The sequence below is a fragment of the Dunckerocampus dactyliophorus genome, chromosome 10, assembly GCF_027744805.1.
Source record: "Dunckerocampus dactyliophorus isolate RoL2022-P2 chromosome 10, RoL_Ddac_1.1, whole genome shotgun sequence".
Lineage (NCBI taxonomy): Eukaryota > Metazoa > Chordata > Actinopteri > Syngnathiformes > Syngnathidae > Dunckerocampus > Dunckerocampus dactyliophorus.
In genome coordinates, this window is record NC_072828.1 from 8,101,066 (window position 1) to 8,112,936 (window position 11,871).

An 11,871-nucleotide genomic window follows, 5' to 3' on the forward strand; every position below is an offset into this window, starting at 1 on the left:
ACAAAGCAATCATTGCAGTTGCATGGACTTGTAGACTGAATTTCCTCATCAATCCATTGAAAGGCAGCACAGTTTATTAGGAGTTGACTCATTAAAAAGATACAGTGGAAGCTACAAATTCTATTGCAATTTGTAGAGGAAAAAGGTGTTGATAACCATAGAACAGGAGATGGAACTGTTTTTGGTGTAAAAGTACCCCACGTGTGTGTTCTGGCCAGGTGGACATTAAAAAATGCATGGTGCAGGTGAGTATGCAATTTGTTTTAAACGTTTCACTCTAAAGCAGATCATTTTTCTTTATATTTGACAGTTAAAATGGTTTACTGACGTCGATCGAACCTCCCTCTCCATTTTTAAACACCTCACGCATCAAAACGTGAGTAGTTTTAGTTCAGTTTTATGTACGCCATAGTTTGCCCTAGAATAGATAAGCACTATTTACAGGAGTAAATATGGGGGAAATGTTTGTAATTAATATCTGGATCGTGTTCCACCTTTGTTTTTTTTATTTGTTTTTCCCTGCACCACACATTTTAACCACAAGATGGCGTTTGTCGCAAGATTCTTGTTCTGTTTGGGTTTTTTTTGTTTTTTTTTGGCACTTTTTCCACTACAAATTTGTAATGACCACTGCATCAGGTTTTTTTTTGCATTTGTCCATTTTAACGTGTTTTCTGGCTGCAACAATGTGACGTAATGAGAATAGTGCACGTATGCACTAGCAGGTGTATCCGCCAGCAGCACAGGTGTCATTAACACACATGCACGTGAGTGTTAGGGTGTTTATTAGCCTGTGTGTGTGTGTGCACCACAAACAATGCTGCCCCCTCCTCCCTTTGCTTTTTTGCGCGTGAGCGTGCACGCGCATCCCTCTCCTCCGTCCCATTCAGCATCTCTCAGGGATCCTCCCTCCCTGCCTCCTTTCCTCCCCGCCTTCCTCTCTTGCAGACGGCGTCGGTGTTGAAGATGGCGAGGCTGCTGCACAACTTGCTGCTGCTCCTCGTCAGACTCGCCCTGCACGTCCGACTTTGCGCCTACTGGTCGCTGGTCTGCGCCTATTGTGCGCTTTGCGCCGCCGTGGCGCTGCTGAAACTTTGCTGGAGCGCCATCTTGCGGCCGACGGCCACCTTCCAGTGGACGCTGCGCGAAACTCCACCGGCTTGTCTGCACGACACGTCCTTGGGCACGCACTGCTATGTGCGCATCAAGGTGAGGCGCGTGCACGAGGGCGGGGCGTCTGCGGAACAACCTGTCACGCGTGCGTGCTCGTGCGTGGGTGCACCTCTTTGCTGTTGGCGTCGGTCGTGATCCCGCGCGGGCCCGATGCACGTTTGTTTTGGTTTGATTTGGCACCGCCGTGCACGCGCCTCACGCAGCAGCACGACGTGTTTGTTCGAAGTGTGCGACTGTCACGTGACTGAAAGCTTTAAACGCAACTTGTCATGCTGTGGTCAGCTGTCATCGCTGCGTGAGTGTATTGATGATGGACACTTCATTGGGCACACAAGCTCACGAGAGTGGTTCTCACTTTTGAGGTCTTCAAATGTGTTTGTTGTTGCGCTTGCTTGCTGAGAGCTGTTTCTAATATTATGACTTTCATGCAACATTGTTGGGAGCCAGATATCTTTCATTGGGATGGCCAAGGTGAGGCAATCACGCACATAGCGGTGGCAATAAGTTGATACCTGAACTGTCGAGATGGCCCGTGGGGTGGCCGGAGAGTGACCACGTAGCTCCGCCTCACGATCACTCAGGCTGTGTTTCAGTTCGTGCACTTCCATACTTGCACTTAAACAAGTATACTATTTACACTTTGTACTTAGATCCTGAGGGCGTCAATTTTGGCAGCAGTCCTGTCCCCACATCATCGTGTTATTTGCATAGTTGGCTGTGCTGCATGTTGCGTGCCATTTTTATGAACAAAAGGTGAGCATGAAAACATAAAAAGCAAAACAAATATGCTTAGAAATACAAACTAATTTTGTTCTGTTGCTTCTATTTGTGTTTTTTTTTAATGTCACAAGGGAAACTGAGTGCTTGTAGCACCCGCTGCCCGTTGAGAAGAGCCATACCTGCTCTCCAAAAGTGTCCAATAAGACCCAAAAGGTTGCCCCATTTGTTGCTAGAGGGGTCTGAAGACTTGCTAAAAATAGCGACAAAGTGGCTAAGTTGGCAACACTGATCCCTCCTGCTACATCTTCTTATTCCCTGGCAGTCCAGGTGTGTGAAAGAAGCAGAGTTACGACACCATCTACTGTATAGAGTTGGAACAACAAGCTTCATTCACAGATGCTCCCATTATAACGTGTTAATGAGCAAGCGCTAACAGGTAGCGCCAAATCTATTTGTGGCGGTCCAAATGTATTTGTGGCAGGCTACCACAAATGACCGGGGAAAAACCGTAATATGTGCGTTTTGTCTCCCCTTCCGACAGGAGTCTGGCCTCAGGTTTCACTACGTGGCGGCAGGCGAGAGGGGGAAGCCTCTCATGCTCTTCCTGCACGGCTTCCCTGAGTTCTGGTAGGTAAAGAAAATACCCACATTGTTTTATTACATCCTAGTCCAGAAGATTCTTGACGTATCACATGTAAGTCTGCGGATGGCCTGGTTATTGGTTTGTGAAACAAAAAGAGCAGGAACTCCCTGAGGGCGAGAAAGTCCAAATCATTCTCTTCCCTCCCCTGATATGATTAAAAAAAGACCCTCATGGATCAGGGTCAAAGAGGTTGTCAAGTTGTGTTCATGTCTCTTTGGTACAGTCCTCACCACACACACACAGAACCAGCGCCACCCAGCCATGCCGATTTGGGTCTTTCCGCGTGACGGAAGTGGACAAGTCATTTGGTGAAAGTGAGACGCGTGCAAAAGAACGGCGCTAATTGTCTTACAAGCGAGGAGCTTTAAACCTCATCTGAGGCTTCAACAGTGAGATCTGATCCCGACTCATCACAAGACTTGCGCCCTTTAATCGTCGTCATCGTCACTGCAAGAGGAAGGTTGGAGAGAACAGTTCAGGATTAGCCAGAGAATCAGGAGATAAAAGGTTTCTTTTATCTTGTGGGGCGCCAATCAGTTCAACAAAGTCAACAATGGAGGACATCACTCTTCTTGGTGCACTTTGATCCATGCTTACGCTTAGCCTTTTGAGTGCATAAGTACGTCACATTTTCCAGTTAACTGCATGCAAACGATGCATGAATTAAAAGGAAATGTAAAAAAAAAAAATGCATGGATTAATGGGTAAATGCATTAATTGGATGTACATTATTTCTTATTGGAAAAATTGATTCAGTTAGCGTCTGTTTCAGTTAGCCGGACCTTCTGGAACTAATTCATGATGCTAACCAAGGTGCCACTGTATTCCATTTGACACAGAGCTTGTGACCAACTCTGTCCACCAATCAACACACTGCACTGTCTAGCCCCACTCCTTTAGGTACTCTACCACTGCGCTTGGTACCCTAGTCCAAAAAGTGTTACTTTACTTGACAACCTTTGCTGGTGAAGCAAACCACTGCTTGGTAGAAACCTGTATTATCCTGAGGTGACTTGGCAGTGAGTGCTCGTTGTTTTGCATGATAGGAAATGCCCACTTCTGATCGTCTGCTGTTTTTGCCTTGTGGAAAGGCTCTGAGAAATAAAAATGACTCAGCTGTTGGTGACAGATTTCCAAACAGCAGTGCGTGCGTGCGTGCGTGCGTGCGTGTGTGTGTGTGTGTGTGTGTGTGTCAACACCCAACAGTCAAAGTCATAAAGCAGAAGAAAACTAGGGTGAAAGAAAGCAATGACCATCAATGATCATTAAGAATGTTGATCAACAATCTAGTCTTTGTATCAATGAGTTCAAGTTTGCATCGTTCCCAATTTTGCCCTCATGTAGAAAGAGTAGTAGTTCGCTACCTAGACAGGCTGCCAAGGAAACATCCATCCATCCATCTTCTATGCTGCTTGGTCTCGCTAGGGTCGTGGGTATGCTGGAGCCTATCCCAGCTGACTTTGGGCGAGAGGCAGGGGACACCCTGGACTGGTCGCCAGCCAATCACAGGGCACATATAGACAAACAACCGTTCACACTCACATTCATACCTATGGACAATTTAGAGTCTCCAATTAACCTAACATGCATGTTTTTGGAATGTGGGAGGAAACCAGAGTATGCACCCACGCACGCACGCACGCACGCACGCACGCACAGGGACAACATGCAAACTCCACACAGAGATGCCCAATGGAGATTCAAACTCAGATCTTCCCGATGACTGTGTGGCCACCATGCTAACCACTAGGCCACCATGCGGCCCCAAGTAAACCTAAACGGGGTGATGGTGGACATACTGTGCAAATGATGCCCCTGTGTGTGTGTGTGCCCGTGTCTCTCTCTTGGAGTTTCAGCAAAGAAAAGTTGCTTTGTTGTTTCTAGCATTAGCATTCTGAGTCCGCGGGTGGCTAAAACATCAATGTGGTCATCCTTGAAGTGTCAGTTTGATGTGAGCGATACGTACAGGATCCACGACAACAGGAAGTCGCCACCCGTCAAAAGACAAAGTGGTGTAAAGTGAATGGAGTAAGGTTCCCGGGCTGGTGAAGCTAGCACGTCAATAACTTTCATGCGGCTTTGGTTTGGTTGCTTTCAAGTGCTTACATGTTGGCAGATTTATCTGTATAATCACAAGGTTTTGGATTTAATGTGAAGACTTTTAGCGCTGAGCCTCAGGTTCCGTAGCCTTTTTGAGTGCTGCTTTCGTTGTCGTAGATTGTTGGGGCAAAATCAGAGGAGGATGCAGTCGCAGTCGTTGCTATGACAATAACCCATCATGTCTAATGTGCCGGTGCAGGTTCTCATGGCGCTACCAGCTGCGGGAGTTCAAGAGCGAGTTCCGCGTGGTGGCCATCGACATGCGAGGCTACGGCGAGTCGGACCTGCCGCTGGGTGTGGAGAGCTACCGCCCGGATCACCTGGTCACCGACATCAAGGACATCGTGGAGCACCTCGGTAAGAACATAACAGTCTGTTGTGAGCCACCGTCGCTGTGAGCAGCGGGTCGCCCGACTGCTAATGATGCTAATGCATCAGGAAGATGACATCTCCATCAGCAGTGTAGTGCATCAACAGTGACCCCCCCCCCACTTTGGCCCGTGAGCCAAGTTCTGGTCTGTTTTCGGTGTTGAGGAAAGTAGTTCCGGCTAGTTGGTGGGGTCACTTTAGTAAAGCACTACACTGCTGATGGTGATGTCATACAACTTCATGTCAAACAATCCCAACCGTCCCTTTAACTGAATACTTTCACACCAAACATCCTGATGTCAGTCAACCTTGACCTGACCTTGTTGCAGTGGATGAACATGTGTCCTCTGATCGGAGGAGGGCAATAATAAAGACACGAGCAACTCGACCTTCCCTTTTTTTTCTGTCTCTTCCTCATTCATTTCCTTTCATTCCGTCATCCATATTCTTCTTCCTTCCGTCATCTTTGCTGCCTGACTTCCAGGCTACCACCGGTGCTTCCTGGTGGGTCACGACTGGGGCGGGATTGTCGCCTGGTTGTTTGCAATCAACTATCCCGAGATGGTGACCAAGCTCATCGTCTTAAACTGTCCCCACCCGTCCGTGTACGCAGGTAAGTGTCTCTTTAAGGAGGCTGGCGCTTTGGCTAATGCAGTAATTGTGATCATTAATTAGGATGAATGAGGGGTGTTGCTTGCATCCATCTGCTGCCTCTTCTTGTGGAAGATGATGAAGAGCTAATTATAGGAGGGTGCAGCAGATGCTTTGACTGCAAACAGCCCCCCCACCCCACCATCACTGCATAACCCTGCGACGTGACACGACCTTTGATTGCAATCTTAACACACGCCCGTCTTCCTTCTTCTTTTCCCTCCTTGTCCTCCTTCTTTGTCCTCCTCATCTTCTTCCTTCTGTCTTCTTTCTTTCTTCACGTTTGTTCTTTCTTTTCCTCCTTCCTTGTTGTTCCTCCTTTTTTCTTTGTCGTTCTTCTTCCGTCCTTCCTCCGTCTTCCTCCTTCCCTCTTCCTTGTTCTTCCTCCTCCTTTCTTCGTGTTTCTTCTTCCTTGCATGTTCTTCTGCCTCGTCTTCCTTGTTCTCTCTCCTTTTCCTTCCTCCTCCTTCTTCTCGTACTTCCTTCATCTTCTTTCATGCTTCTTTCTTGTTCTTTACTCCTCATTCTGTCTCCTTCTTTTTCTTCCTGCTCCTTTTTTCCTGCATTGTTTCTTCTGTCTTCCTCCTTCTTATGCATTTTTCTTCTTTCATCCTTCTTCTATTGCACTTCTTTCTTGCTTTCCTCCTTCCTTGTTCTTCCTCCTTCTTTGTCTTCCTCCTCCGTCTTTCGTCTGCATTCTTTTCTTCCGTCTTCCTTCTGATTGTTTTTTCTTCTATCATTCTTTGTCCTTGTTCTCCCTCCTCCTTTCTTTTTCTTCTTGTACTTCTTCCTCCTTCTCTCTTCTTCCTTGTCCTTCTTTCTCCCTGTTCTTCTTCCTTTTTCTTCATTCTTCTCCCTCCTTCCTTCTTTTTCTTTTCTCTATCTTCCTTGTTTGTTCTGCACTCTTCTCTTCCTTCTTCTTGTTTGTTCTTCCTCCTTTCTTCTTCCTTTTTCCTCCTTTCTTCTTTTTCCTTCCTGTTGTTCTTCTGCTTCTCCTTTTCTTCTTCCTTCCTTCTTGTTCAGATTACGCCGTGCGTCATCCCAGCCAGATGCTGAAGTGCAGCCACTTCTTCTTCTTCCAGCTGCCTCGCCTACCTGAGCTCATGCTATCCATCAACGACTTTAAGGTGCCCCTCCTCCCTGACCTTGACTCTCAGGGTCAAGCCTGTATGTATATATACGTGTGTGTGTGTGTGTGTTTCCGTGCATGTGCGTCGCAGTCTATTTTAAGCGTGCATCGGAGTGGAGGTTAAAAATAGAAGTCTGTGTGTGTGTGTGTGTGTGTGGGGGGGGGGGGGGGGGGGGGGGTGCAATAATGCAGTGTAAAATTCTTCTCCTCCTGAAATAGTTAGAGTTTCTCCTAAAGATGGAACATTATGGGATGGAGCTTCGCCTGGCTCCCTCTCAAGTGTGTTTTTTGTCCAAACATCCAACTTAAGTCAGTACAATCCTACATAAGGAGGAAAATGTGTGGTTTTATATTTCCAGCTAGATCGAGCCCAGCAGCTAAGCTAAGCATTTTCATGGTTTGTTATTTTTAATTGTTGAATGCGTATGTACTATATGGACAAAAGTAATGGGACACAGCTTCTAATGAATGAATGAATGGGTGAGAGGCTTGGCTAGATTCCTTCAATCTCCGTTCTTCTTTTCAGCAAGACATTGTGGACACGTCTGTGCTTGCAACATAGTGGGAACACTTTGGGGAAGGTTTTCTGTTTCCAGCAAGCTCCATGAAGGCGTGCTTGGGGTGTTTGGTGTGGAAGAACATCAGTGACCTCTTACCTAATCGTCCCACAAAAGTGTAAATTGTTTTAGCAGCAAAGATATTTTCTTCACCTTTCGCATCCCGCTGGTGTCCCAATACTTTTGTCAGTGTTAAATGTTTTCCAGTAGAGCAGACTAATTAAAAGTATGATTACATAAGACGTCCATATGGCGGTGAAGCAGCATGCGTGTCGTTGTGAAGTCCACAGGAAGTCACCGTGCCAGAGCGGCCATTGAAGGTCGTCACAAGCCAGTTTCCCGCCAAGTCCCCTTCCCTTCTCAGTGACTCGCATGGCGGCGACGGCGGCGCTGACTCAATGCTGTGTTTTCCCCCCGCAGGCGCTGAAGGCCCTCTTCACCAGCCGGAGCACCGGAATGGCCCGGAAAGGAAGATGGCTGACGGCGGAGGAGCTGGAAGCGTACCTGTATGCTCTCTCACAGCCGGGGGCTTTAACCGGAGCGCTCAACTACTACAGGAATGTTTTCAGGTATTTCTGTCAAATGGTATTGTTTCAGTTTATTTTGATTGCGCGTATGCAGCATCTCTCCCCTTGCAAAGGGTGTTGTGTGTTAGCACTCCATACTTGGACATGCTCCATTGTTTCCATGTGTCACCTTGAAAACGATGTCACAGCTCCTCCTCCTGATGTGTTGTCATGGCAACACACAGGCGGCACTGCCTGTGTATGCATGAGGGGGATACAAAGACGCGGTGCCAAAAAGAAAGCAGAGGACTCTGTAAATGAAAGTACATTCAGAATGTGTCCATTTAAAGTGACATGGAAACAACATCCAGTCCCTGGTTGTCAGTTTCATGGCCTATAAGTAGCGCTCTCTAGTGTTGGACCAGAGACAGCATCTTCGAATAGTAGCAAACTTTTTCCTCCAAGGGACGATCCATCCATCCATCTTCTATGCCGTTTATCCTCATTAGGGTCGCAGAGTATGCTGGAGCCTATCCCAGCTGACTTCGGGCGACAGGCAGGGTACACCCTGGACTGGTCGCCAGCCAATCTGAGGGCACATATAGACAAACAACCATTCCCACTCACATTCATACCTATGGACAATTTAGAGTCTTTAGAGTTTGTGTGTCCAAACCTTTGGGCTGTACTGTGTGTGTATACACACACACACACGCACATATATATGTATATTTATTTATTTATTCCTTAAGTCTACCAAGGGCCAATTAAAAAAAAGAGCCATTAGCTACTTTGGAAACCCCGTCCTAGAATCACAAACGAAATGTCATCAAAAGCATGTTTCAACGTGAAGTCCTCACACATGACTTAGCACGCCATCTGCTGCCCACCACGGTCCAATCAGACCTCTGCTCTATTTACTGTATACATGCTAGCAGCTATGTACATCCATCTGTTTTATTAAGTAACATCTACCACCCTTTATTACCTGTAAGAAGATGTGAAGCACATTGCATGAAAACAAGAATATACAGTGTGTGTGTGTGTGTTTGTATATATAGCCAGTATATGTTTAAACAGTGGTGTGGAAAAAGTGTTTGCCCCCTCCTGATTTCTTAATTTTTGCATGTTTGTCACACTTAAATGTTTCAGATAATCCAACAAATTAAAATATTAGTCAATGACAACACAAATGAACACAAAATGCACTTTTTAAATTAAACTTCTTATTATTAAGGGAGAAAAAAATCCAAACCTACATGGTCCTGTGTGAAAAAGTGATTGCCCCCTAAACCTAATAACTGGTTGGGCCACCCTTAGCAGCAACAACTGCAATCAAGCGTTTGTGATAACTTGCAATGAGTCTCTTACAGCGCTGTGGAGGAATTGTGTCCTTCTCATCTTTGCAGAATTGTTGTAATTCAGCCACATTGGAGGTTTTGTAGCATGAAGCGTCTTTTTAAGGTCATGCCACAGCATCTCAATAGGATTCAGGTCAGGACTTTGACTAGGACACTCCAAAGTCTTCATTTTGTTTTTCTTCAGCCATATAGAGGTGGACTTGCTGGTGTGTGTTGGATCATTGTCCTGCTGCACAACCCAAGTTGGTTTCAGCTTGAGGTCACCAACAGATGGTCGGACATTCTCCTTCTTCCTTCCTGTTTTGGTAGACAGCAGAATTCATGGTTCCATTTATCACAGTCTTCCAGGTCCTGAAGTAGCAAAACAGACCCCAGACCATCACACTACCACCACCATATTTTACTGTTGGTATGATGTTGATGTTTTTCTGAAATGTGGCATTATCCATCCATCCATTTTATTTGCCGCTTATCCTCACTAGGGTCGCGGGTATGCTGGAGCCTATCCCAGCTGGCATCGGGTGAGAGGTGCCGTGCACCCTGGACTGGTCGCCAGCCAATGGCAGGGCACATATAGACAAACAACCATTCACACTCACATTCATACCTATGGACAATTTAGAGTCGGCAGTTAACCTAACATGCATATTTCTGGAATGTGGGAGGAAACCAGAGTACCTGGAAAAAACCCACGCACAAACGGGGAGAACATGCAAACTCCACACAGAGATGCCCAACAAAGATTCAAACCCAAATGTGGCATTACTTTTACGCAAAATGGGACACACATCTTCCAAAAAGTTAAACTTTTATCAGACCACAGAGTATTTTCCCAAAGGTCTTTGGGATCATCAACATGTTTTCTGGAATATTTGAGACGAGCCTTAATGTTCTTTTTGTTCAGCAGTGGTTTTTGTCTTGGAACTCTGCCATGCACATTTCTTTCTTATGGTGGAGTCATGAACACTGACCTTAACTGAAGCAAGTGAGGCCTGTAGTTCTTTGGATGTTGTTGTGGGGTCTTTTGTGACCTCTTGGATGAGTCGTTGCTGCGCTCTTGGGGTCATTTTGGTTGGGCGGACACTCCTGAGAAGGTTCACCACTGTTCCATGTTTTCGCCCTTTGTGGATAATGACTCTCACTGTGGTTCGCTGGAGTCCCAAAGCTTTAGAAATGGCTTTACAACCTTTTCCAGACTGATAGCGCTCAATTAATCTCACTCAAGTTATGTTTTAACAGGGGGGCAATCACTTTTTCACACAGGGCCATGTAGGTTTGGATTTTTTTGTCTCCCTTAATGATAAAAAAGTGTCATTTAAAAACAGAATTTTGTGTTCAGTTGTGTTGTCATTGACTAATATTTAAATTTGTTTAAAACATTTAAGTGAATCATTTAAGTTGATGTAATACGAAGAGGGGGTAGGATTAAATAAGCTCTGCTTCTTCCTGCTCCTTTTCGGACATATGCGTGTTCGAAATAAATTAAATAACCAAACCAAATGTGCAGCAAAACCAAACAAAGGTAAAATTGATAAATTTATGTGGAGTAAACGTAAACAATACTGCAATTTTTATATAAAGACTTGAGATTTTTTTTTGTAAACAAATCAAAGAAAAATATTATAAGGTAATACATTAAAAATCGAATAATACATTTTGCTTGCATAGATTTTGTAATTTAAAATGCACATTCATGGGACATGAGGAAATGCTACTCATTTGACATGAAATACTAAAAAATGCATACTATATTTTTAGCTTTTTTCCAAAAAGATGGGAAAAAAAATGTCACGGCATCACCAGAACATCATAGAACTCACCTACACTTGTCATCGTTTCACATCCTGTCATCGTTTCACTGCTCACAGCCACTAGGGGGCACACTGCATCTATGGCACTTGTCCAGTTTGAGTTTTGTGCCACACCTCTGTGACTTCTGTTCCTGTGTGGAAAACTTAATGTTGTGTTTAACGTTCCACCTCCAGCTCTCTCCCGCTCCGGCAGCAGCACGTCAGGTCTCCGGTGCTGCTGCTGTGGGGCGAGCGCGATGCCTTCCTGGAGCAGGAAATGGCCGAGGCATGTCGCCTGTACATCAGGAACCACTTCCGCCTCAACGTCATTTCCGGGGCGAGTCACTGGCTGCAGCAGGACCAGCCCCAAATCGTCAACACGCTCATGTGGACCTTCCTCAAGGAGGGCGAGGGCCGCAAAGGTCACAGGAACTAATGCACCTCCCCTCCCTCTCTCTCTCGTCTGCAAGATGGCTGCGTTGCCTAGTAACAGAGTGATGATGCAATCAGTCGGCGGGATTAAAGCACACTTCAGCCGGGGGACCCCAGCTGAGCAGGACACTCGGCGAAGACTTTAGTTTTGAGTGTTTTTGATTTTTGCACTTTCAGCATCACACTTGTGACTCGTTTTTGTGTGGTGCTGTGTCACTTCTCACTTCCTGTAGGCAGGAGGCGGCGTCACCCGCTCTCAGTCCCACAAGGTCCTTCAAGCAGGTGTTGTTGTACATTTTCTTTGCTCCAAATGTAGAGAAAGTTGATTTTCCATGTGATGATCACTGTCCTCTTTTGAATCTCTTCCTGCTCTCCTCACTGCACACCTGGAAGTTGACTGAGCCACTATTTGATTTTATAAATAAACACACTTGCTGTCA

General features: G+C 45.8%; 1 protein-coding gene across 1 annotated transcript; it reads left to right on the forward strand.

Moving 5' to 3' along the window:
• The first annotated feature begins 887 nt into the window (after window positions 1–887).
• ephx4 (epoxide hydrolase 4) lies at window positions 888–11,871 on the forward strand. Its single transcript, XM_054790954.1, has 7 exons — window positions 888–1,209; window positions 2,435–2,520; window positions 4,836–4,993; window positions 5,490–5,618; window positions 6,680–6,783; window positions 7,763–7,911; window positions 11,195–11,871. Exons 1-7 carry the CDS (start codon window positions 967–969, stop codon window positions 11,433–11,435), a joined length of 1,110 nt encoding a protein of 369 aa, XP_054646929.1. The 5' UTR covers window positions 888–966; the 3' UTR covers window positions 11,436–11,871.